General features: G+C 46.9%; 1 protein-coding gene across 1 annotated transcript in view; it reads left to right on the forward strand.

Annotated features, from left to right (window-relative positions):
- The first annotated feature begins 3803 nt into the window (after positions 1 to 3803).
- Positions 3804 to 26296, forward strand: part of ADAMTS2 (ADAM metallopeptidase with thrombospondin type 1 motif 2) — a 175635-nt gene continuing 153142 nt past the window's right edge. Inside the window, exons 1-3 of the mRNA XM_049778439.1 lie at positions 3804 to 3854; positions 6535 to 6643; positions 6779 to 6806. Coding sequence (XP_049634396.1) covers positions 3804 to 3854; positions 6535 to 6643; positions 6779 to 6806 — 188 coding nt within the window. The remainder of the gene's footprint in view (positions 3855 to 6534; positions 6644 to 6778; positions 6807 to 26296) is intronic.

The raw sequence follows: 26296 nt of genomic DNA on the forward strand, positions 1-26296 counted from the left end.
TGTAAGCGTGACATTAGCTATTATATTCGCCTTGGTTTCCTCAACTGGTGGTGTGGGCTTGAGAGGAGCTGAAAGAGTAATGTTTTTGTGAAGTAAATTATTTTCTTTTGATTTTTTTTTTTTTTTTTTTGTGATTTTTGGGTCACACCCGGCTGTGCTCAGGGGTTTTTCCTGGCTCTGTGCTCAGAAACTGCTCCTGGCAGGCACGGGGGACCATATGGGACACCGGGATTCGAACCGATGACCTTCTGCATGAAAGGTAAACGCCTTACCTCCATGCCATCTCTCCGGCCCCTGATTTTTTTCTTATTGTAAATTGGAGGTGTATATTCCAAGCTAGTAATAGTATAGTTATTAAAACATGATCCTCTGCGTGTTTGAGGTTTTGAGTTTGATTTCTGAGACCTCCACATGCATAGAGCTTCACCCATCGCATGTCCATTCTGCCTTCTCAAATATACCACAGCAGAACAGTCTTGGGTAGCCAGGGGATATGTCCAAATCCCACAAATAAATGTGTGCTCTGCAGTGAGTATGTGTGAGCTCCAACAGTTAAGGCAATCTCAGCAAAGGTTTGCTTGCTTTTCTGTTTGGGGGCTAAACCCAGCTGTGCTTATGGCTCACTCCTGGTAGTGCTCAAGGGAATCTTATGAGGTTCTGGGGATCAAAGACTGACTGCATGGAAGACAAGCTCCTTCCTTCCTAGTCTTCTGGCATTCATTCTGTTTTCAAAAGTTAATTTTGGTGGCCAGAGGGATGGTACAGGCAGGTAGGTCATATGCCTGGCAAAGGGCTGTTCTGAGTTAGATCCCTAGCATCCCATATCACCAGGGATGATTCATCTCTGAGTGCAGAGCCAGGAGTCAACGCTGACAGGTGTAGGCCAAAAACCAAAAACTAAAACAAAACAAAACAAAACAAAAAGTTAATCTTGGTAGTAAACTGAGAGTGTTCATGAACCTAGAAGTAGTACAGCTATTAGTGAATGTGTCTAACACACCTAACTTAGACCAATCCCCCAGCACCTCTGGGTGCTACTATGGGGGTCTTCAAGCATTAAAGGATGTACCTGTAGAATTTGGGGCTTTGTTGACCAAGAATCTCCAAAAACTGACCATCAGAGGACCACTTGGGAACACTCTTCCCCCCAAATAATGCTGATTATTGAAAGGGGAAGCCTCAGTTTCCCTTTGCAGCTGCTCCAAGCATCTCCTTTTGTTTTTGTTTTGTTTTGTTTTATGGCCAAACCCAGCAATGCTCTTAGGAATTACTCCTGGCAGTGCTCAGAGGATTGTATATGATGCCAAGAATCAAATCCAAGTCGGCAGCATACAAGGCAAATGACCTTCTGGCTGTAATATGAGTCTTACTCCTTAGCTATCTCCTTTCTACATTTTTGTTTGTTTTTGGCCACACCTGATGGTGTTCAAGGGATCACTCCTGGCAGGGATCAAGGGATCATTTGGAATATCAGGGATAATCAAACTCAGGCCAGCCCCAGACAAAAATCTATCTCTGGCCTCTCTGACTCTGAGCATCTTCATCTTAATGGTCTCCTTTCCTTCTTTCCTTCCTTCCTTCCTTCCTTCCTTCCTTCCTTCCTTCCTTCCTTCCTTCCTTCCTTCCTTCCTTCCTTCCTTCCTTCCTTCCTTCCTTCCTTCCTTCCTTCCTTCCTTCCTTCCTTCCTTCCTTCCTCCCTCCCTCCCTCCCCCCTCCCTCCCCCCTCCCTCCCTCCCTCCCTCCTCCCTCCCTCCCTCCCTCCTTCCTTCCTTCCTTCCTTCCTTCCTTCCTTCCTTCCTTCCTTCCTTCCTTCCTGACTTTTGGGCCACACCTGGCTGTGATTAGGGGTTACTCCTGGCTCCTTCCTCAGAAATCACTCCTGGCAGGTACAGGGTACCATATGGTGGGATGCCAGGAATCAAATCCAGGTCAGCTGCATGCAAGGCAATGCCCTTCCCACTGTTCTATTGCTCTGGCCCCTCCTTTCCTTTCCTTTTTTTTTTTTTTTTTTGCTTTTTGTTTTTGGGTCACATCCTGCAGCACTCAGGGGTTACTCCTGGCTCTATGCTCAGAAATCACTCCTGGCAGGCTCAGGGGACCATATAGGATGCTGGGATTCGAATCACCATTCTTCTGCATGCAAGCAAATGTTCTACCTTCATGCCATCCCTCCGGTCCTTCCTTTCCTTTTTTTTTTTTTTTTGTTTTTTTTTTGGGCCACACCCGTTTGACGCTCAGGGGTTACTCCTGGCTATGTGCTCAGAAATCGCCCCTGGCTTGGGGGGACCATATGGGACGCCGGGAGATCGAACCGCGGTCCATTCCTTGGCTAGCGCTTGTAAGGCAGACACCTTACCTCTAGCGCCACCTTCCCGGCCCCCTTCCTTTCCTTTTTTGTTTTATATCAGGGTCACAGTCAGCAATGCCCAACGTTTACTCCTGACTGTGCTCAGGAATTGCTTTTGGTGGGGACAATATGGGATGCCAAGGATTAAACTTAGTGTTGGCTCCTAAATATACAAGTAGCCTCCTCCACCAAAAAAAAACAAAAACAAAAACTTAGTGTTGGTTGTGTGCAAGGCAAGTGCCTTACCCACTGAGCTATCACTCCAACCTCTCCTTCCATATTTTAAATATCTCTGCAATTACCTGGGTTCTTTCTGAGAATGAGAAATTAACAATTTCCGGGCCCGGAGAGATAGCACAGCAGCGATTGCCTTGCAAGCAGCCGATCCAGGACCAAAGGTGGTTGGTTCGAAGCCCGGTGTCCCATATGGTCTCCCGTGCCTGCCAGGAGCTATTTCTGAGCAGACAGCCAGGAGTAACCCCTGAGCACCGCTGGGTGTGGCCCAAAAACCAAAAACCAAAAAAAAAAAAAAAAAAAAAAAAGAAATTAACAATTTCCAAAAACCATAGGTTCTGCCTCAAATCTTAGACTCACAAGACTAAGAGACACTAGATAACTCAAAAGCCTGGAAACTAGTCACACCACCCTGAGCAATCTGTAAAATCCTTGCATTCTCCATGACATTCTTTTGACAAGTAACACAAAGACTAATCTTTCTATTAAAAAAAAAAGGGGGGGGGGCTTGCCATAGTACAGTGAGGATGGTGTTTGCCTTGCACACAGCCAACTTGGTTTGATCCCAGCATCCAATAGGGTTTCCCAAACACTGCCTTAAGCAGTAAGCCCTCAACAACGTCTGATGTGGTCCAAATAATCCTTGGGAAAAAAAAAGGAACAAATAAAAACAATATTCCACCCCTAGAACAAGTTATACTTAGTCCTATACTAAACTTCACCTCCTCCTCCTCCTCATCCTTTTCCTCCTTTTCTCCTCCTCCTCCACCTTCTCCCACCCTCCCCACCCCCGCGGTGCTCAGGGGTTATTCCTGACTCAGAAATAGTTTCTGGCAGGCTCGGGAGACCTATGGGATGTGGGGATCGAACCGGGGCCTGTTCCAGTTTGGCTGCGTGCAAGGCAAACTCTCTACCGCTGTGCCCCACTTTTCTATTTTCTACCTGAGTCTGAGCATCTTCATGACTTAGTATTTCTATTTTTTAAATTTATTTCATTTTATTTTGGGGCCACACCTAGCGGTACTCAGGGGTTATTCCTGGCTTTGCACTCAGGAATTACTCCTGGTGGGCTCAGGGGACCATATTAAACCTAACTCGGGTTGAACCAAACCGGAGTTTGGTTGGCTACTTGCAAGACAAACGCCCTATCCGCTGTCTCCAGCCTCCATCCTAGTAGTTTTATTTTTGGAATTATTGGAGGACCCAAAGTTTTGGGCGAATCATGGAGACCTATGGCCCCAGCTTCTGCCTCATCATCTCAGGTTTTGCCAAAGTGCCTCTGAGCTTCCATTCTCCCCGCCTACCCCCCACCCCAACAGACCCTTTCTCCTCACCTTGCTGCAATGCGGCCAAATACAAGAGCTTAATTTGGACAGTCTAGGTCCTTGACTCTAGGAGCTGGGGGAATTGAGGGGCTGTGGGCTGTGTGTGTGGTATGGGGTTGGGGGGTGGTGGCCAGGCCGGGATGATCTTGCCAGGCTCCCGTTTGCGGGCCTGCCTTGGCTCCCTTTGCAGCTGGGGCCTGAGCTCCGCGGGGCTTGGAGAGGCGACGCGGGGCTGTTTTTTGTGATTTTCCTGCCCCAAATGGATTCCAGACTCTTGGCTGAGAATTGGGCCGCCGCAGGCCGCGCTCTGCAGCGGGCAGGAGTGTTCTGATTCCCTCCACGGGGGGCCCCCAAATTTGCGGTGTCTGCGGGCTGCCAGGGGAGTCTGAGGATGAAGTGCAAATCCATCACAGCACCTGGAACTAGCTCAAAGGACAGTCTGGAACAGCCGCGCAGCGGGACTCAGCCAGGCAGGCGAGGCCAGAACCGTTAAATCCTCTGCAGCAATGAGGGGGAAAGGTATGAAGAGCAGAGCTGACCCCGAACACTTAGCACACTCTGTTTTGTTTTGTTTTGTTTGGGGGCTACACTAGGCCTTGATGCTCAGGGGTTACTCCTGGTTCTGTGGTCAGGAGTCACCCCTGATGGTGCTCAGGGGACCAACCATCTGGGATGCGAGGAAGCAAGCGCCCTGTACATTGTGCCATCTCTCCAGCTCAGCCCAACTCTAGAAGGCAGTTGGGGGGGGGGGCGATAAGAGGGGAATTCAAGTCTTGCCTGGATCCAGACCCCTAATTATTTTGGTTGGGGGTGCGGGTAGGAATCAGTGGGTTTGGGTTATATCCAGCAGTGCTCAAGCTGACATCTGACTTTGTGCTCAAGGATCACTCCTGGGTCTTGGAGTTGATTCCTGCTTCTGTGCTCAGACAGGACTCACTCCTGGTTCTGCACTCTGGGGTCACTCCTGAAAGGCTCAGGGAACATTATGGAGTGCCGGGGATTGAACCCAGGTCAGCCACATGTCAGGCCAGCATCCTCCCTGCTGTACTATTTCTCTAGCCTTTGGGTTTGGAAGTTTTCTGGGTTTGGGTCTGTGTTAGCTTTTGGGGTTGTTTTTTTTGGGGGGGGGTTGGGGGCTGTTTTAGGTTCTCATTTTACCTTCCTAGTGGTTTGGAAGGGGAAGAGATTTGCAAGAGTGGAGCAGATAGAAAACAATCTTGCCTCTAAAGTCTTCTTTTCTTTTCTTTTTTTTGGAGGGGACCACACCCAGCAATATTCAGGGGTTACTCCTGGCTCTGCACTCAGGAATTCCTTCTGGTGGTTCTGGGGATTGATCCAAGCCGTCCATTTATTTGCAAGGCAAGCACCCTACTCGTACTTCAGCCTTGAAAGTCAGGTAATAAGCAACTTACGCCATCAATAATGTGACCATCTAATGGCCAATAAAGGTGGGCGGAGCATGAGGGGCTGGTGGCTGAAATTAAGAAGGTGGTATTGGGCAGAAGAGACGGCTCATTGGGCTGGAGCACAGGCTTTGCATGCAGGAAGCATGTAGGAAACGAACCCTGGGTTTCATCCCTGACTCTATAGATTCTTTTTTTTTTTTTCTTGTTTTTTTTTTTTTTTTTTTTTTTTTTTGGGTCACACCCAACGGCGCTCAGGGGTTACTCCTGGCTCTACACTCAGAAATTGTTCTGGCAGGCATGGAGGACCAAATAGGATGCTGGAATTCGAACACTGTAGGTCCTGGATCAGCCGCTTGCAAGGCAAGTGCCCTACCACTGTGCTATCTCTCCGGCCCCTCTACAGATTCTATTCCCTGTGCAGCACTAGGAATGACTCCAGACATGAAATCAAGAGAATCTTTTGAAAGATCTTCAAATAAAGGGTGGTCACGAACAAACCTGAGCCAAGTGGTATATTTTAAGCAGTGATAATTAGAAACGTATGTCTGTCTGTGTGTGGAATGTGGCCTTTAGGTTCAGTTTGATCAAACTTCCCTGGCCCAGGGCTAGTGGGGCTCTGGCACCATCTGAGACAGGGTAGGCAGGGAGAACAGAGATAACAAAGCAGGCAGGGGAGGGTTTGTGAGGATGTTCAGGCTGGTCTGGAAGTGGCATGGATCCCAGGAGGAGGGAGGGCCACAGTTCAGGAACCAAAGGGCATGTGATGAACAAAAGAACCCATTTCTTTGAGCAGATCTGGACACATATCCTGCTTTCTCAAGGGCTGGTCCTAGGGAACATTTGGGAGTCCTTTCTCAGATCCCTAATCATATGTATGAGTTGGGGGTGGTCTGAGATCAAGAATAGGGTAAAGGAAAATCTGCAGTCTCTCCTGCTCAGTCCTTCCTGCAGTCAACCCTGAAGTCCAGGCCAACTAGTTGCTGGAGGGACTGGCCCTCGTTTGCATAAGAAATGCTGCAAAGCTCCCCATCTCCTGAGCCAACCCATCTGGTGGGCCTGAAGCCTCAGGAGAGTTGGCGGCAGTGGGGGTGGGAGGGGGAGGTGGGTGGGGGTGTTCTGAGATTTTTAAGTGTCTTCCTTCCTGGGTGGAGGAATAACTGTCCCGGCTGGATCCTAGCAGCTTAAAGGGAGTGTGTGGGATGCTCCAAAACTCACCCACCAGGCTCACCTGCACTACTCCACCTGCGCCATCTTACTTCGGAACCCAGCTGGGACGGGCTCTTCTCCAGCGCTGCTCAGCAACATTGCAGACACCCGCTGGCTTGGCCGAAGTAGGTGATCCTGGTCACCCGGGTTTCTGCTCTGGCTCTGTGCACCCCAAGTGACACTCCCAACGAATGGGCTGAAATATTCCCCTCCTACCTGCTTTAAGCCACAACAGTTACCACCTGCTTCTCTGCACATAGGAAAATCAGAGCTGGGAGGGGAGAAGAGGTGAGAGAAAGTGATGATAGCTTTAGAGGGAGGTGAAGCTACCCTCACCCCTTAGGGGATCACAGGACTGCTGGGAGGGTAGCTGGTGCAAGCCTTGACACCTGGTTGGATCCTTGGCACAGGAAAAAAAAAAAAAAAAAGAAAGAAAAAGAAAGGAAAGGGTAGTTTTCATTCAGCCTGAGCAATCACGTCCAGCGTCTGGGACCCAAGGGACTAGCTCCAGGGTTTGGAGCTATTCTGTCAAGTAGGAGGTTTTGCATGAAGGATACTCAGATTGAATCCTGGATTCTAGATATCATATTGAGCCTCTAGAGCAACCCCAAAAGAGATCCCTGAGCAATGAGCCCAGAACAGCCCCCGAAGCACAACTGGCTGTGATAATAATAATTAATAATAATAATAATAATAAAACAAAAAGCTACAGAAACCGGTTTTTCTGACTCTTCCTTGTGCTAGCATGGCCACCTTCAGGTCTGGCTTGATCTAGCTGCCTTGGTCCATCCTACCCAGCACTAGTTCCTGTGTGTTCAGCAAGCATTTGCAGTCACAAAACTTTTATTTCTAGCACCCCATCCCCTAAATCTGTGGCTTTAGCTACTGTGGTGGGAAAATGATTAAATGGAAATTCCTTGAAAGGCACAAGATGGACGTTTCCAACTGCTAGAGAGGAGCAAGAGCAGGAAGAGGAGAAGGAAGAATAGGAGGAGGAGGAAAGGAAACAAATGTAAGACCAGCAAGGCTGAGTTGGATCCCCAGAACCACCCACATGTACTTCCAAGGCACAGATTCCCCTACTAAGAACCACAACCACAGTGACCCCAGAGAGTCTCCACAATACAGACTAGAGTAGTACAAGGAAGAGAGATGAACTTCAGTGAGCCCCACTCTCCACTCCCAGAACCTTCTTTCCACTGATGCAACAGTGGAAAGAAAAGAAAAAAAAATCAACAAAGAAGCAAGGACTTAGAAGGGGGGGGGGACGACGAAATTAAAAAACAAAAGGCAAAAGTTATAAATTAAGGTAGCACAAGGCCAATAAGTCATGCTCCAAAGCCAGTCTTTGAAACATGTATCTTAAGAGCCAGGTGGCAGCTGGAGGCTCCTGCAAAGCATACACAATGAGTTCGATTCTGACTACTGGGCTTCCCAGCACTACTGTTCTGGATCCTTGAACCATTGGGCCCACAGGAGATATTGCCCAGAAATGCCCCCCAGATCGCTGAACTCAGCTGGGAAGCACTGGCTCTCCAAATAAAAGAGAGAAAATTGGGTCCTCAAGATCTTCCAGGAGTGACCCCTGACCACAGCACCAAGAGTCAGCTCAGAGCACAGAGCAAGGAATTAGTCCTGAGCACTGCTGAGTCTGGCCCAAAAACCAAGAAGGAAAATGTGTTTTTATTTTAGACAAAAAAATGAGGCAGGGCTGGAGTGATAGCACCTGGGTAGGGCATTTCCCTTGCATGTGACCGACCTGGGTTCTATCCCTGGCATCCCATATGGTTCCCGAGCCTTCCAGGAGCTATTTTTGAGCATAGAGCCAGGAGTAATCCCTGAGCATTGCCAAATGTAACCCCAAAATAAAATTGGGGAGGCCACACCTGGTGGTGCTCAAAAGTTACTCATGGCTCTGCACTCAGGAATTACTCCTTGCTGGCTCAGGGGAACAAATGGGGTACTTGGGGATCAAATCTGGGTTGGCCATGTGCAAGACAAGCACCTGCTGTACTATTTATTGCTCCAGCCCCCCAAATGTACCTTTTTTGGTAAGAATTTTTTGTTTGTTTTTGGGTCACATCCAGCAATGCTTGGGGGTTACTCTTCATTCTGTATTTATAATTACTCCTGACAGTGCTTGGGGGACCAATAGGATGCCAGGGACTGAACCCAGGTCAGTTGTATAGAAGGCAAATGTACTCTACTCGCTCACTATACTATCTCTCCAATCCAATTGTTTTAATTTTTTAAAAAACATTTTAAAAACATTTTTTGGTCACACCTGGCAGCACTCAGGTGTTACTTCTGGCTCTGCACTCAGAAGTTGTTCCTGGCAGGCATTAGGGACTATATGGGATGCTGGGATTCGAACTACTGTCAGTCCTGGGTCAGCTGTATGCAAGGCAAATGCCCTACCACTGTACATTTTAAAAAACATTTTAAAGGGGCAGAAGCGATAGTGCAGTGGTAAGGCGTTTGCCTTGCAGCAGCTGATCCAGGACAGACCTTGGTTCGATCCCCGGCGTCCCATATGGTCTCCCAAGCCAGGAGTGATTTCTGAGCACATAGCCAGGAGTAACCCCTGACTGTCACTGGGTGTGGCCAAAAAAAAACAAAAAATAAAATAAAATAAAACAAAAACAAACAAAAAATACCCACCCATTTTAAAAACACAATATCACCGGTGGTGCTAAGGGGTTACTCCTGGCTCTGTGCTCAGAAATTGCTCCTGGCAGGCTCAGGAAACCATATGGGATGCCGGGAATAGAACCTTGATTGGCCATTCTTGGCAAACAAACACCCTGTTGCTGTGCCATTGTTCTAGTCCTATTTTAAATTTTTTAAAAAAGTTTTTAAATTTAAATTTGTTTTGATTTTTAAAATTTGTTTCCAGGTCCCCTCATGCTTACTATTTCTCTGGCTCCATTATTTTTTCCTGTATCTTTAAAAGGGTCTAGGAGGGGCTAGAGCGATAGTGCACTGGGTAGGACATTTGTCTTGCAGCTTTGACCCCTAGCATCCCCATATGGTCCCCTGATCCCTGACAGAGTGATTCCTGAGTGCAGAGCCAGGAGTAACCCCTGAGCACTTCCAGGTGTGGCCCCCAAACTTAAATAAATATATAAATGTGTCTAGGAAAGGCAAATATGTATTTTCTTTTCTTTCTTCTCTTTCTTTCTTCTCTTTCTTTCTTCCTTCCTTCCTTCCTTCCTTCCTTCCTTCCTTCCTTCCTTCCTTCCTTCCTTCCTTCCTTCCTCCTTCCTTCCTTCCTTCCTTCCTTCCTTCCTTCCTTTCTTTCCTTCCTTTCTTTCTTTTCTTTCTTTCTTCTTTCTTTCTTTCTTTCTTTTCTTTCTTTCTTTCTCTCTCTCTGTCTCTCCCCCCTCCCTTTCTTTCTTTCTTTTTCTTTCTTTCTTTCTTTCTTTCTTTTTTTTCTTTCTTTCTTTCTTCTTTTCTTTCTTTCTTTCTTTCTTTCTTTCTTCTTTCTTTCTTTCTTTCTTTCTTTTCTTTCTTTCTTTTCTTTCTTTTTCTTTCTTTCTTTCTTCTTTCTTCTCTCTCTTCTCTCTCTCTTTCTCTCCCTCTTTCTTCCTTCCTTCCTTCCTCCCTTCCTCCCTCCCTCCCTCTCTCTCTTTCTCTCTCTTTCTTTCTCTACTCTTTCTCTTTCTCTCTCTTTCTTTCTTTCTTTCTTTCTTTCTTTCTTTCTTTCTTCTTTCTTTCTTTCTTTTTTCTTTCTTTCTTTCTTTTCTTTCTTTTTCTTTCTTTCTTCTTTCTTTCTTTCTTTCTTTTTTTTTTTTTTTTTTTTTTTTTGTTTTTTGGCCACACCCTGTGACACTCTCAGGGTGTACTCCTGGCTATGCGCTCAGAAGTTGCTCCTGGCTTCTTGGGGGACCATATGGGACGCCGGGGGATCGAACCGCGGTCCGTCCTAGCTAGCGCAGGCAAGGCAGGCACCTTACCTCCAGCGCCACCCCGCCCGGACCCCTCTTTCTTTCTTTCTTTTTCTTTCTTATCTTTCTTCTTCTTTCTTTCTTTCTTTCTTTCTTTCTTTTTCTTTCTTTCTTTCTTTTCTTTCTTTCTTTCTTTTCTTTCTTTCTTTTTTCTTTCTTTCTTTCTTTCTTTCTTTCTTTCTCTTTCTTATCTTTCTTCTTTCTTTCTTTCTTTTCTTTCTTCTTTCTTTCTTTCTTCTTTCTTTCTTTTTTCTTTTCTTTCTTTCTTTCTTTTTTCTTTCTTTCTTTCTTTCTTTCTTTCTTCTTTTCTTTCTTTCTCTTTCTCTCTCTCTCTTTCTCTCCTCTTTCTTCCTTCCTTCCTTCCTCCCTTCCTCCCTCCCTCCCTCTCTCTCTTTCTCTCTCTTTCTTTCTCTTTCTTTCTTTCTTTCTTTCTTTCTTTCTTTCTTTCTTTCTTTCTTTCTTTCTTTCTTTCTTTATTTCTTTCTTTCTTTCTTTCTTTCTTTCTATCTTTCTTTCTTTCTTCCTTCCTTCCTTCCTTCCTTCCTTCCTTCCTTCCTTCCTTCTCAGCGGTCACTTCTGGCCTTCCTTCCTTCCTTCCTTCCTTCCTTCCTTCCTTCCTTCCTTCCTTCCTTCCTTCCTTCCTTCTCAGGGGTCACTTCTGGTCTTCCTTCCTTCCTTCCTTCCTTCCTTCCTTCCTTCCTTCCTTCCTTCCTTCCTTCCTTCCTTCCTTCCTTCCTTCCTTCCTTCCTTCCTTCCTTCCTTCTCAGGGGTCACTTCTGGCTATGCTCTCAGAAATCGCTCCTGGCTTGGGGAACCATATGGGATGCTGGGGGATCAAACAGTGGTCCGTCCTAGGTTAGCCTGTGCAAGGCAAACACCCTATTGCCTGTGCCACCGCTCTGGCCCCACATTTGTTTTTCTGTTTTTTTTTTTTTTTGTTTTGTTTTGTTTTGTTTTTGATGTCAGGATTTGAACCACCATTCTTCTGCATGCAAGGCAAATGCCCTATCTCCATGTTATCTCTCCGACCCCACATTTGTTTTTCTTAAGCTCAAGCTCTTCACATCACAGGGACTCCAGGTTTTATCTGTGACCTCAAGCACTGTCTGGAACAACCTGGAGCACTATGCCAGGAGGACTCCCAGGACTTAGGTATGAGTTATTATTTTTTTCTTTTTTAGTCACACCCAATGGTACTCAGGGGACTACTCTTACTTCTGTACTCAGCAATCACTCCAGGAGGTTCTTGGTGGACCATGTGGGATGCTGGGGTCAAACTCGGATTAGCTATGTGCAAGGCAAACACCCTCCCCACTGTTCTGCTGGCTCTGATCCCTGAGCCAATCTTTTTGCCAACACATGTGTGTGCACGTGCATTTAAATACTCACTTGGCGTGTCTCAACATCTCTGGGTTCTAGGCTGGGGACAGGGGAGGACACCCCTAGCCCCCTGGATGAAGCTGGAGGCTAGAGTAAGCACTTTCCCAAAACGGGGAAAAGAGATGATAGATTACTGCTGGGATTCTGGCAGCTTCTCTCAGCCCAGCGCGTCCCTCGCTGCTGCAGCTTCAGTATTTACCAAGTAAATGTCATCGCCCCGGGGACAAGCGTTCTTGACACTGATGGAACAGCCTGTCTGCTCAGTGTCTGCAGATGCCTGAGCCTGCGCTTCTCAAGTCTCCGGGATGGACAAGGTGTCTGTGTGGCTCAGCCCTTGCACAAAGGGACTCCTCCTGCACCCACCCCTGCCTGGAGGAGGGAGAAGTGGGGCTGCAGCGTGGCTCAGGGTTCACTTATGGGCTCTGTGCTCAGAGATCACCCTTGGCTGTGTGCTCAGGCCCCACGTCTGGTCCTGACTCTGTGCTAAAGGTTGACTTCTGACTCTGTGCTTAGAGATGATCCCTGGCTCTGTGCTCAGGCTTGACTCCTGGGATGCACAAGAGGCCACCAGAGTAACTGACACCTCGTACATGGACCCACCAGTGGTTGCATTCCTGTCCTCAGTGTTCCTGTCTTTCTTTTGGGGTTCTTACTGGGGATCCCTCCCTTTGATCTTGAGCTCGCACATGCCTGCACCTCACCCCTGATGTGGTTTGCCTGGAAATCATTTGCAACACCAAGAGATACAGGCGACAGAGGTCCAGCTCAAAGTCCAGAGCTGCTGGGATTGTACATGAGCATAGGCAGGACTCAGGTCCCCACTTGCCACACACATGCCTTTCTCTTCTGTTTCCTTTGCCCCCCCCATGGCAGTTGGATTTAGATATACCTCTTGGATACCCCCACTATAAAGACTATTGAACCTGGACATGCCCCTGGACACACCCATGGGACACGCCCCTTTGTCATGCCAGGCATAAAAAAAAATTTGTCCCAATGTCATGGAGTGTTTGCCTACATGTTCTTCTATACACCTTATGGTTCTGGATCTAATATCAAGGTCTTTCATCCATTTGGATTTGACCTTTGTGCATGGTGTTAGCTGGGGGTCTGAGTCCGCTTTTTTTTGCAAATGGCTAACCAGTTGTGCCAACACCACTTGTTGAAGAGGCTTTCCTTGCCCCCTTTTGGATTTCTTGCCACTTTATCAAAGATTAGTTGATTGTATGTCTGGGGAACATTTTCTGAATACTTAAGTCTATTCCACTGATCTGAAGATCTGTCTTTATTCCAGTACTATGCTGTTTTAATGACTATTGTTTTGTAGTACAATTTAAAGTTGGGGAAAGTGATGCCTCCCATCATCTTTTTCCCAAGGATTGCTTTAGCTCTTTGTTATTTGTTAGTATTGTGTGTGTGTAGGCCCAGAATAGTTACTGGAGCAGTGTCTGCTGGCTTGTGTGTGTGTGTGGGGAGGGCAGAGATAAAGCACATTACTTCCCTCCTTTCTTCCATCCTTTCCTCCCACTTCCTTCCCTCCCTCTGCCCCTCCCTCCCTCCCTCCCTCTGCCCCTCCCTCCCTCTGCCCCTCCCTCCCTCCCTCCCTCCCTCCCTCCCTTCCTTCCTTCCTTCCTTCCTTCCTTCCTTCCTTCCTTCCTTCCTTCCTTCCTTCCTTCCTTCCTTCCTTCCTTCCTTGTTTCCTTCCTTCCTTCCTTGTTTCCGTGTTTCCTTCCTCCCTCCCTCCCTCCCTTCCCTTACCACACCTGGCCATGCTCACGGCTTAATCTTGCTTCTTCACTGAGGAATCACTCCTGGTAGGTTTGGATGCTGAAGATTGAACCTGGGTAAGCTGCATGAAAGGCAAACACTACTCAATCTATTATCATTCTGGGCCCTATCCATTTTTATCTTCCTCTGTTTCTAAAACTTTATTTAAGGAACATGCATCACATAGTTGACCATACTACATTTGTTTCAAGATAAGTCTGAGCAAAATAAATTTTTTTAGGCCACACCCAGTGACACTCAGGGGCTACTCCTGGCTATGCACTCAGAAATCGCTCCTGGCTTGGGGGACCATATGGGACGCCGGGGATCGAACCACGGTTCGTCCTAGGCTATTGCTGGCAAGGCAGACACATTACCTCTAGCGCCACCACTCCAGTCCCCCAAATAAATTTTGTTTTATTTTGTTTTTGGGCTACACCTGGTGGCACACTGGGATTACTCCTGGCTCTGTGCTCAGAAATCGCTCCTGGCAGGCACCGGGGACTGTAGAATTAAATAATTAATGATGGTGGCGATGGATGGAGGCCTTTGTGCTTAGGCCCCAGCCACGTGGCTTCATCCCCCATCCAGCCGGCAGGTTCCAGGCCCAGGTGAAAGGCGTAATGAAGACTCACTTACAGGCAGGCTTCAGGAAGCATCAACTTTATTCATGCCCTATTCACCACATGTGTGTGGCCTATCTCATAACCTTTTTAGCATTCAGCCATTCTAGGCTACCCTGCATCTTAACCCTTTCAGCCATCTTCCCCTTGGCCTCCATCCTGGTCCAAAACCAAAAGAGGCAGAGACCCTAAAGCCAGAGAGATCAGCAGGGCTGAAAGGGCAGACCCGAATCCCCTTGGTTCAAGGCTTATCTAACTTTTCCAAGACCCCTCCCAGGAATGGCCGGGTCTTGCAGGTAAGGTCACACCTAATATCCGGTTCCCAAGACCCCTCCCAGAAATGGGTGGGTCTTAGGTATCTACACCCAAATCCAGGGTCTCAGCTAGGTACACCAACATTTCCCCCTTTTCTTAATATTTTCATGCACCAACGTAATAGAGTGAAAATTAATATACCAGCCCTTTTCAAAAACATAACATTTCTGCAAAATATACTATATACTTGTAACTTAAAATTTTTTTAATGCTTTTTTACCAAGCACTATTTTGGAACTTTCATGTTCCTATACTTTTAAACTATATTGGGGGAACTTGCTGTTCCTATTAACCTTTCCTACACACAAGTACTAAAGCATAAATGCAAACATACATTTTAAAAACAGGCTAAGTACATTAAAATACACACAGTAAAACATTTTGCAATTGAAAATATTAACTGGAAAACAAAACACATTTAAATTATAAAGAAAATGACTTAATTAAGACAAAGATGCAGGCGGTTAGAAATCAGATGTTAAATGGGCTAAGCTGTATTACCTCCCTATTTTTTTTAAACCACTAACTCACTAAAACTTATTCCATCACCAACTATGAGTGAAATATATGACTACCCGCTTAGTCCCTACACTTAAAATCATAAGTCCAGATGATTAATTTGTCCCACGCTGATCTCACCACGTGGCTTCTGTAAACTTTGTGTAGGCCGGTTTCGCTCGCGCCATTTCACCTTTGTGATTTGGAGGGTGGATCCCAGGCTCGCTGCGGAGCTGAGCTGAGCTGAGCTGAGCTGAGGCGTTCCTGCTTCTGGGCCGATAGGAGCTTTTCGCAGCTTTTCCCCTCCGGGCGGCACTTAGCAAGCAAGTTTTCGGCCACACCTTTACAGGGCGCTTTTGGATGTTTAGAGTTGTAAAAGTCCAGTCCGAAGTTTTCAAAGTCGAAATCCAAATTCAAGCAGAAGGTTGTTCTCAGAAAAATCAGTCCGCTTTCAATACAGTCTTTTTTCTCCTCCGTTTCCAATTTAGACTTTTAATAAGTTTTTGAAGAGGCTGAGGGTCTCAGCTAGGTACACCAACAGGGGACCATATGGGATGCTGGGATTTGAACCAACATTGGTCCTGGGTCAGCCACTTGCAAGGCAAACGCCCTACCACTGTGCTATCTCTTCGGCCCTAGAGCAAATTATTTTAAAAACAATAGGAAGAAATAAAAAGAAGCAAGAGAATAAATAAATAAATAAATAAATAAATAAAAGGAAGCACAGTAACAAGCAAGTATGTAAAACATTGAGTGACCTCAGCCACACAATGGCATATAAATTGGTGTGTTCCTGTGGGAATGACAGACAGCATCAAACAAATGAAGTTGTCGCATGGTTCAGAAATTCAAAGACTATTACTGAATATGGCTTTTGTGGGGTGTGTTCTCAAATATGAGAAAGTATGAAAACGTAAGGCAAGGATGCCCACACTCACTCCAAAAAAGTTCTGATGATATCAACCTAAATACCAGCATACCTGGAATACAGTCAGATTGATCTGTCTGTTTCTGCAGAGAATCATAGAGGAGTGATGAAGCAGGACCATAGGCAAAGCGGTGATCATGGGTGATGGATGCACCAGGTGTAGGGGCTTGGCACACCCTCTCCTCCTGAGATTGCCAGCTTTCAGCTGCATGGCCAGTGTACCCATAATATTTTATGGCTTAATTTATATTTCTTTCATCAATTCTATTGATTTTATATTATCATTTGCCCATCTTTCAGTGATGTCTCTTGGAGAGCTCCCTCCCTGTCTATCATTAAGTATCCAATGATTTACCAGGAGTCTATTCACACAGACACCTATCTATTTATCTATTATCAATTAGCCATCTATTTGTTATTGATTTGTCACTTTGCTACTTTGCTAGGCTATCATCATTGAGCAGTATCAGTTCTGCTTAACCATTATTCATCAAGTTTGGTTTAGCTTCTAATTGTCTACCATCTGTTAATAAGGGGAAGGTTGAGGCCACCCTGAGGTTGTTGGAATTACCTGACTATATGTGTGTGATCTCTGGGATCTCTCCCAAAAGTGCTCAAGGGATGGTGTGGTGATAGAGATGGAAGTGTGATCTGTTTGAAAAGCATGTTAGGGGCCTGGAGAGATAGCACAGCGGTGTTTGCCTTGCAAGCAGCCGATCCAGGACCTAAGGTGGTTGGTTCGAATCCCGGTGCCCCATATGGTCCCCCGTGCCTGCCAGGAGCTATTTCTGCGTAGACAGCCAGGAGTAACCCCTGAGCACCGCCGGGTGTGGCCCAAAAACAAAAACAAAAACAAAAACAAAAAAAGAAAAACATGTTAACCCTAGTAAAAATGCTCTGATCCATCAATTCTTTTACAGAAAATTTCTCCAATTCCTGAATACTAGATTCCCTTTTCTGACAGTCCAAATCCTGCAGAGCTCAGAACTCAATGCCTGGCCACCTCCTTGACTCCTAAACTTGCTTCTCTGGATTTCTTCCCTCCCTGATCTAAAACCCCTTTTTTGGGGCATTCACACCAAATGTTACTCAGGGTTACTCTTGACATTGATTGGAGGACCATATGGGATACTGAGGATCAAACATGGGTTAGCCACCTGCAAGGCAAGCATCCTCCCTGTAGCACTATCACTCCTGCTTTGATCTTATTATATCTTATATCTTATTCCACCCTCTACTCTGAGGAATAGATTCAAGGCGTCCTCTGTTTGCCAAAGGACACTGAAAAGAAATTGACAGTAAACACCACATGGAATGGTGCAAGAGGAGATAGATTCCTACTAAAAGTCAGGCATGAGAAATTATCTTTGCTGTCAGGAGATTCGAGCTCAAAATTGGACCCTGGGCAATAATGAATTAAAAAAGAAACACCGCCAAGTGCCAAGACAGAGAACAGGGAAATGAATGTCATTTCCCACAGATTCAAACCTCTCCCAGAACCTGTCAGCAGACTCAACCACCCATCAGAAGTAGCACTTAGTTAGAGCTCAGAGATGGGCAGCAAGTATCCTATTAGGAGGAATCACTCCCCACACTAGTCTTAGATGCAACTGACCCGGGTTCAATCTCTGACACCCCCAGGTGGTTCCCTGAACACCTCCAAGAGTGACAACCAAACTTAGAGTCAGGAGTGAACCCTGAGCAAAGATCCAGGCGTGATTCTTGAGCACAGAGCCAGGAGTCATCTCCAAGCAGAATCAGAGGGTTATACTTCATGGAAGGGTCCTGGAGAAAGGGAAGGTGTTTATGTGATTGGGAAGGGGGGACTAGATCAAAAGGTTGTCAAACAGCGATAGGGTATTTGCCTTGAACGTGGCTAGCCCACGTTCTGGAATCTCATATGGTCTTCCAAACCCTACCAGGAGTAATTCTTGAGTGCAGAGCTAGGAGTAAGCCCTGAACACCTCTAGGTGTGGCCCCAAAGTCCCCCCACATCCCTAAACACCCAGGTTCTCAAAATAGAGCAGAGTGGGGCCCGGAGAGATAGCACAGCGGTGTTTGCCTTGCAAGCAGCCGATCCAGGACCTAAGGTGGTTGGTTTGAATCCCGGTGTCCCGTATGGTCCCCCGTGCCTGCCAGGAGCTATTTCTGAGCAGACAGCCAGGAGTAACCCCTGAGCACAGCTGGGTGTGGCCCAAAAACCAAAAAAAAAAAAAAAAAAAAAAAAAAGAGCAGAGTGCAAATCAAAGGGGCTTAATGTGGTCCCTGTACCCCTGCCCTACTCTTCCTTCTCACTGGCACCACCATATGTATCACAGAATGAAGGACCTGTTTTCATGGGTATCCAAGGACCCCTGAGTAGTGAGAGACTCTGATAGGTTCATGGGAGAAATACCTGTTAAGGCTTTTATTCCCTTTTATTTTGGTTTGGGGGCTACACTCATTGTACTCAGGGCTGACTTCTATCTCTGTGCTCGAGGATCTTTCCTAGTAGGACTCAAGGAATATAGACAGAGCTGGGAATCAAACTAGGGCCTCTCATGCATTAAGAACATGCTTTGACTCCTAAGCCACACACCAGCTCTCAGGATAGATGTTTTTAGAGGGTTACACTCAAAAGTTCTCAGGAATTACTTCCAATCTGTCCTCAGAAACTGCTCCTGGCAGGGCTTAGGGGACTATCTGGGTGTAGGGATTGAACCCAGATTGACTTCTTGCAAAGCAGATGCACTACTTGCTGTACTATCTCTCTGGCCCCCAACATAGACCTTTATCGTTTACTTGCTTGATTTGGGACCACACCTCATGATGCTCACAGGCCATTCCAGATCTGTGCTCAGAAGCATTTCCTGTTGGTGATTCAGGAACCCTATAAGTGCTGGAATTGAACCTGGGTTAAATGCATTTAGGGCAAGTGCCTTCCCCACTGTCCTGTTTCTCCTTCCATCTCTGCCTCCTCCTCTTCCTGCATGGTCCTTCCCTACCCAGCCTCATCTTCTCTTCTTTCATCAACTGTCCACTGGATTTTGTAGAAATTGGGTGAAGTGCCCACTGTGCATATGGGACACTGGGTCCCCCCAGGACCATCCTTTAAGGACCTCATGAGAGAACCTAAAATACCCACCACAGAAAACTCCAGTGGAGGCCAGAGAGATTGTACAGCAGATAGGCACTCGATTCACATATTGCCATCATTGGTTCGATCCCCAGTATCCCTTATGATTCTCTGAGTGATTCCTGAGTGCAGGGACAGGAGTGGTGTGGCTTGTTAGGTGTGGCTCAAAGATCACTTCTGGAGATTTGTTTGCTTGTTTGTTTTGGACCCACACTCAGAAGTGCTCAGGGGTTACTCATGGTTGTACAATCAGGAATCACTCCTGGTGGTGCTCAGGTGACCATATGGGATACCAGGGATCAAACCCAGGTTGGCCATGTGCAAGACTAACACATTTGTTGCTATACTGTGGCTTTGGGTCCTTTCCAGAAATGATTGAAGAATGTAACTCCATGGCTACCAGTCCAGTCTTCCCATTGTGGTTCAGTGAAAATCAGAGAGCTGATGGCTGGATCTCAGTTTATTCTTTTAGTGCACCAGCCCTCATCTCACTTATCCTACCTCCCTGGGTCAGTGTGGCATGCTCTGGGGAAGATTCTGTTGAGCCCCAGGACTAAACTGGTATGCGGAGGGTTACTCTGGGATAGACAGATCATAGTAAGAGGTCAGTGAATAACTGAGGTCTGGGAGAGTAAGTTGAAGGTGGTCCAGCAAACAGGATGGAGAACAGAGGAGAAGCAACATTTTCTTGCTTCCACTAAACAATGCGTACTCAGAGGTCTGAGATTGCAGATGGGGTAGAGGGTGGAAAGCATTTGTTTGGTATGTGGTCTACCCTGGTTTGATCCCTGGCCATGCCATGCCCCACCAGGAGTGATCCCTTAGCCTGGAGCACTGCCAAGTGTCACCCCAAAACCCACCCCAAGCCAAGCAAAATGGAAGTGAAGATCCAACAATGAACTAATTTGGCATGCAAGAGCCTTGGGTTCAATCTCTGGACCCTCCCACATCACCCAAGAAATAAAGTGGCAGAGAGCAGACCAGTGGAGGAAACTGAGAGGCGTGGGATACTGCCACAGCACTGCCAGGGCCCTACAGCTCCAAGAGAAGGTTGTGTTGGAAGGTTGGGAGGCAGGCAACAGGCCAGCTCGAGAAGAAGCAAACGCACTGGAGTCACTGCTTCCATAATGCATGTGCTGTGCCATTGGTCCCCAGAGGTCCTGGGAAGAAATAGATCATGTTTGCAGCAGGAGCAAAAGGAATTTGTAATCTCCAGGGCAGCTGGCAAGGTCACCTCTGCAAGGGAACCCTCATCTTTGGGCTGCCACCCAGAGGGTTCCTCAGCATTCATGCCCCCCACACAGTATGCTGCAGAAGGGGATCCAGGCACCCCTTCCCTAAGGAGGTGCTGGCTTCTTGCAGGAGCTTCTGATGATAATTCACCTCTGCTTTGTGGAGCTGCAGTTTCTTCAGAGAAATGTGACTCTTTCATGACACCTGGCTCTTGGGGCTGTGGGGGGGGGTCTCCAGCCCTTGATGGGGACTTCCTTTTCCATCTTGCCTACAGATGAGGGAAAAGCAAGTGTTCAGAGTCCTGGATTATTGTCATTCCAGCATGATGACATCCAGATAGGATGGGTTTTTTTCTATTGTTTTGTTTTTGGCCACATTAAGTAGTGCTCAGGGGTCACTCTTGGCTCTGGCTCAGATATCACTCCTGGCAGCATAGGTGACCATGTGGGATATCAGGGGTCGAACACGGGTCCGTCCCAGGTCAGCAGTTTGCAAGGCAAACTCTCTACCACTGTTATCACTCCAGACCCTAAATAGGATGATTCTTAAGACCCTTATCACTCGGCTTCCTCCAATCCCCTTATTTATCTCTAGGGATGCATTTTTTTTCTCTCCTTTTTCTTTTTTCTGTTTATTTTGTATTTTGGGAGAATAACCTTGGTGGTATTCAAGGCTGACACCTGATCTGTTCTCCAGACTGACTCCTGGTTCTTGCCTAAGGCTAACCTCTAACAGTGTTCAGGGCTGACTTCTGCCCTCCTGGCAGGGCTTAGGGAACCCTAGATAATGAAGGGGATAAAATTTGGGTCAGCCACATGCAAGACCGGTGCTTTTCCCACTGTTCCATCTCTCTGACTCCTTTGCTGTTAAATAATGAGGCAGTGGGGAGGGAGACCCTGCCAGAGAGGCTTTAGGGGAGACACTCAGGGGTCCAGTGCATATATCTTATGTATATGGGGCCCAAGTTTTATCCTTGATGCCACATGCATCTCTCTCTCTCTCTCTCTCTCTCTCTCTCTCTCTCTCACACACACACACACACACACACACACACACAAACACACACACATACACACAAATCACTGCTTGTAGCTCTAGTGGCTATCAAACAAGACTGCACCACAAGAAGAGCTGAAGCTTTTGTTTTGTTTTGTTTTTATGACACACTTGGTGGTGCTCAGGGGTTAATCCTGGCTCTGCACTCAGAAGTCACTCCTGTTGGTGCTCAGGGGGTGTATAGGAGATGCTGGGATCTAACCTGGGTTGGCTGTGTGCAAGGCAAGCACCCTCCCCACTCTGCTATCCACCAGGCTGCTTCATCCATCCTCTTATCTTCATGTAAATAAGCTGAAAGCAGCTTGTCTACTTGTTTTGTATCTGGTGATGCTCAGAGATTACTCCTGGCTCTGCACTCAGGATCTCTCCTGGTGATGCTTGGGTAACCACGTAGGATGCAGGGGATTGTAAAGTGAATCTGGGTAAAAGCCTAAACAAAGGTGTTCCCTCAGCTTCCTTTCCCCCTAAATTTCTCTTCTTTGGGTGTGTAAAAGCCCACCTGAATTACAGGACCTTCCCCTACCCTGGTGGATGTGGTTCTTTCTGAAGAGCAGTCCTGGCTTTGGTGTGTGTGGTTTCAGAGAGCACATGGCAGAGAGAGGCCATTGAAGTAAAAGCAGGGTGAATCCGAGAAATCTGACCCTGTTTGGTGTATTATTTCTCTGCCGCTACCCTGCTTTATCAGATCCGTCTGCCCAAGGGGTTAGAAACATGGTGCCTGGAACTGACTTAGCAACTAGTGGATTTTTATTTTTATTTTATAGGGGATCAGACCCTGGTTGGTTGTGTGCAAGTCTTTACTTGGAAGATAAATACTTTGCTACAGAATAATGAGCTGGCTCTTCCTGTTGCATTGTTAGAATGCTGGGAATCCTTTAGTACTGGAAAAATAGCATCCAATTAAGCCTGGCACATGTGGGAAATCCTGGGATCAAATTCAGGGCTTTGGGTCTGAGCTAGGTATCTGCTGCACTCTGTCATAACCTTGAAAGACCCCCAAAAGTTATGGGTGGCTTGAACCGTTGTCTCTCTCACTCCCTCTGTAACTTCTCTGGCCAGGGCTGGACCTGGTTCAAGGACATAACTGACTGAGGAGTAAAACAGAGTGGAGAAGGGACTTGCTGGCTTAGGCAAAAGTGCCTTCCAAGCTTGCGTTTCCATAAGGCAGTGGTGGGGCAGTTTGGGGAACTCTCTCCTTAGCTCTCACATGAGACTCCATCCAAGCTGCTGGCTCACACTGACTGTCCCTCTCCCTGTTTCCCTTTCCTCCTCCCCTCCGTCTTTGCTGATTTCTCTGTTTAATTTATGCAATTTGGTTATATATGTGTCCCTTCCTAAGTGTCTTCCACCCTTTCCAGAAACTGGCTTAGCACTCAGAAATACCATTTCTAGCTTCATCTGGCGTCTGGAGGTGGGTAAACAGCTCCGGAAGAGCAGGTTTAATTAGCTCCTGCCTCAGCAGATAGAATTGGGGTGAGGGAGTCTGACCTTAAACTGAGCACCAAAGTGTGTGTTTAGACATGCAGCTTATTTCCTTTTCCCTTTTTTCCTGCTCACCATTTCCCTGCTCTTTCCAGCCTATTTTTAAAGGATGCTTCACTACCTTATATGAGGAGTGGGGGCCAGAGATGCCCCAGGACACCAGCTCAAGAGAACTAAAGATTTGGGAGGTCAGGTCAAATCCCTCCACCCTAATAGAACACGTATAGAACAGAAGTAGGCAGAATTAGAGGGCCTGGATGGGAAAATCTGGATCCCTAAATGGGGTGCAGTGGAAACATTTTAACTGTATTTATGGAGGCATTTGCATGTGGGGGGCAGGATCTCAGGTTGGGGGTGCATTTGGCCCTTTCTGCTCTGTGCTAGAAGGTCCCCCCCATGCCTGCTCCAGGGTATGTGGTGGGAGAAACTGGGTTTCAGGTTATTAAAAGGATTAATATTCCTAAACTAGAGCCTCTGACTGGGCCCTCCCCAAAGCTTTCTTCTACTAGTTCAATGACACCCAAGACTCACAGGTTGCCCCCAATTTGGTTCATTTCTGGCACTAAAAGACCAAAAAAAGAAGGAAGAAAGGAAGGAAGGAAGGAAGGAAGGAAGAAAGGAAGAAAGAAAGAAAGAAAGAAAGAAAGAAAGAAAGAAAGAAAGAGAGAAAGAAAGAGAAAGAAAAAGAGAGAAAGAAGGAAAGAAAGAAAGAAAGAAAGAAAGAAAGAAAGAAAGAAAGAAAGAAAGAAAGAAAGAAAGAAAGAAAGAAAGAAAGAAAGAAAGAAAGAAAGAAAAAGAAAGAAAGAAGAAAGAAAACACCACCACAGTGCTTGAAGAGACACTCAGGAGATTCTGAGGATCAAACTCATAGTCTTTCATATGTTAGGCAGGAATCTTTCTGAGCCCTGAAATCTGCCCCTCTTTGCAGGCTGTTAGGTTCTTGCTTTCACAAGCCCAGAAGAGGGGTCAAGAGGATGACTCTGAGAAGGGGTAGAGGTCAGATGAGATGCGAGAACTTCGTTTTGTGCCTTTTGGGTTAGATCTGGCCATAGGCTATCAGCCAGGAGCAAGGGTGAAGACTGATGAGGCCTTGCTTGTAAGTCACCAGGCAGAAGAGAACAGAAGGCAAATGGAGTGGCCTAATCCTTCTAGGGTGAAACGGTCTGGCATAATACAGATGGGAGACACCATCCAGGGGACTTCCTGGAGGAAGCAGCCTTGGTCTCAGCTTCAGCTTGTCCTGCAGTAGGGTTCTGAGCACAGAGCTAAGCAGAGCCCCAGAGTCTCACCAGGGATGCGCCTGAGCACAAAGTAAGTAGCCCTCAAGCATCACCAGTGGGTCTTCCTGAGCAGAGGCAGGAACAGCCCTCAGAACCAGGAGCCTCTCCTGAGAAACACCAAGAGTTTTGTTTCTTTGTTTTTGGGACTTACCTGGTGGTGCTCAGGGGCTACTCCCTGATCTGTGCTCAGAAATTACTCCTGACACGTTCGGAGGACCATATGGAATATCAGAGATGGAACCCAGGGCAGCCGCATACAAGGCAATTTCCCTACCAGCTGGCCCCACCAGGGGGTACTCTTGAGTATAACAGCCAGGAACAGCCTCTGAATACCACCAGGAGTCACTCCTGAACACAGAACCAGCAATAACCCCTAAGTATCACGAAGTATCACAAAGCACAAAGTTCACTCAGGACCACACACACCAGCTTTATCCAGGCCCAAGCCTGGGACATTTCCTGTGCAAGACATGACCTCCAATCCTTGGAGCATCTTCCTGGCACAGTCACCTCCACTCTACATGAATGTCATTTCCTGAAAAGAAGTGGGTGGAGTGTTCTTCGGGGGCAGGGAAGGTGCCTCACATGGAATCAGTGTTGTCTTGAGGTGAAGGAACATGTTTTGGTCTTGCAGATTAGCACAGGCAGATGCTGGAGGTAGAAGGGATGTCCCAAGGAAGGCAGACACTTGAGAATCAGATTTCTTACCTTCTGTACCCTCCACACATTGGGCTTTTTGTGTGTGTGTGTGTGTGTGTGTTTGTTTGTTTGTTTTGGGTTACACCTAGCAGCGCTCAGGGGTTACTCCTGGCTCTACGCTCAGAAATCATTCCTGGCAGGCTCGGGGGATCATATGGGATGCCGGGATTTGAACCACTAACCTGTATGCAAAGCAAACGCCTTACCTGCATGCTATCTCTCCGGCTCCACATTGGAGTTCTTTTGGGGGATAAAGGTCCATCAGCTCAGTCTAGCTTTGGTCCTCTCATCCAAATGAGCTGGATTAGGGCTCTAAACACAATTTTAAAATTGCATCATTAGGGCCCAGAGAGATAGCACAGCAGCGTTTGCCTTGCAAGCAGCCGATCCAGGACCAAAGGTGGTTGGTTCGAATCCCGGTGTCCCATATGGTCCCCCGTGCCTACCAGGAGTTATTTCTGAGCAGACAGCCAGGAGTAACCCCTGAGCACCGCCAGGTGTGGCCCAAAAACCAAAAAAAAAAAAAAAAATTGCATCATTAGAGTAATGAATGCAGAGCCAGGAGTAACCCTGTGTATTGCCAGGTGTGGCCCCAAAACACCAACAATCAAATCTGGCTCATTAAAGTCCATATCCTAACAGTTTCCAAGCACACTCCTGGAAGGGAACCCAGAAGAAATGGGGGTCAGGAAGATCCTTCTTCAGAGTCAATTCAGATGCCCTAAGAGTCAAGCCAGCCTAGGCTGCATGTTTCTAGAACATTCTAGAATATTCAAGGTAAGTCTCAGATGATCCGTTATTAGTACTGAAAGGGCCATGTCTTTTTTTTTTTTTTTTTTTTTTTTTTTTTTTTTAGTTTTTGGGCCACACCAGCGTTGCTCAGGGGTTACTCCTGGCTGTCTGCTCAGAAATAGCTCCTGGCAGGCACGGGGGACCATATGGGACACCGGGATTCGAACCAACCACCTTTGGTCCTGTATCGGCTGCTTGCAAGGCAAACGCCGCTGTGCTATCTCTCCGGGCCCAGGGCCATGTCTTCTAAGGAGAAAGAGAGTAGAGAAGTCGGGATGGGGGTGGGAATCCATAATCTTTCTTGTCACCCAAAGTTGGTGCCTTTGAATCTGGAATTTGGAGGACCTGGTTTGGCCTAAGTCAGGTCCCTGGAGGTAGTGGGGGAACGAGACAGGGAAAGTCTGGGCTCTTGCAGACAGACGCTAATGAAGACATTTGAATGGCTCCTTGCTCCCTGATGCGACTTTATGTAAGAGCTGCCCGCCAGCTTCTTGGGCTCAGCTGCTCTAGCAAATACTGCAACCAGCAGAGTTTCTTTTCCTGGCCTGAGCCTCAGAAGCAACGTGTGGAGATTTGATGCATCGGGCAGAGTTGGAGAAAGAAGTCCTAGTATAAACAACAACAAAACACACAAATAAACAAACAATGATTCAGGAACCACGC

This window comes from Suncus etruscus, chromosome 8, assembly GCF_024139225.1.
Source record: "Suncus etruscus isolate mSunEtr1 chromosome 8, mSunEtr1.pri.cur, whole genome shotgun sequence".
NCBI classification, from domain to species: Eukaryota; Metazoa; Chordata; class Mammalia; order Eulipotyphla; family Soricidae; genus Suncus; species Suncus etruscus.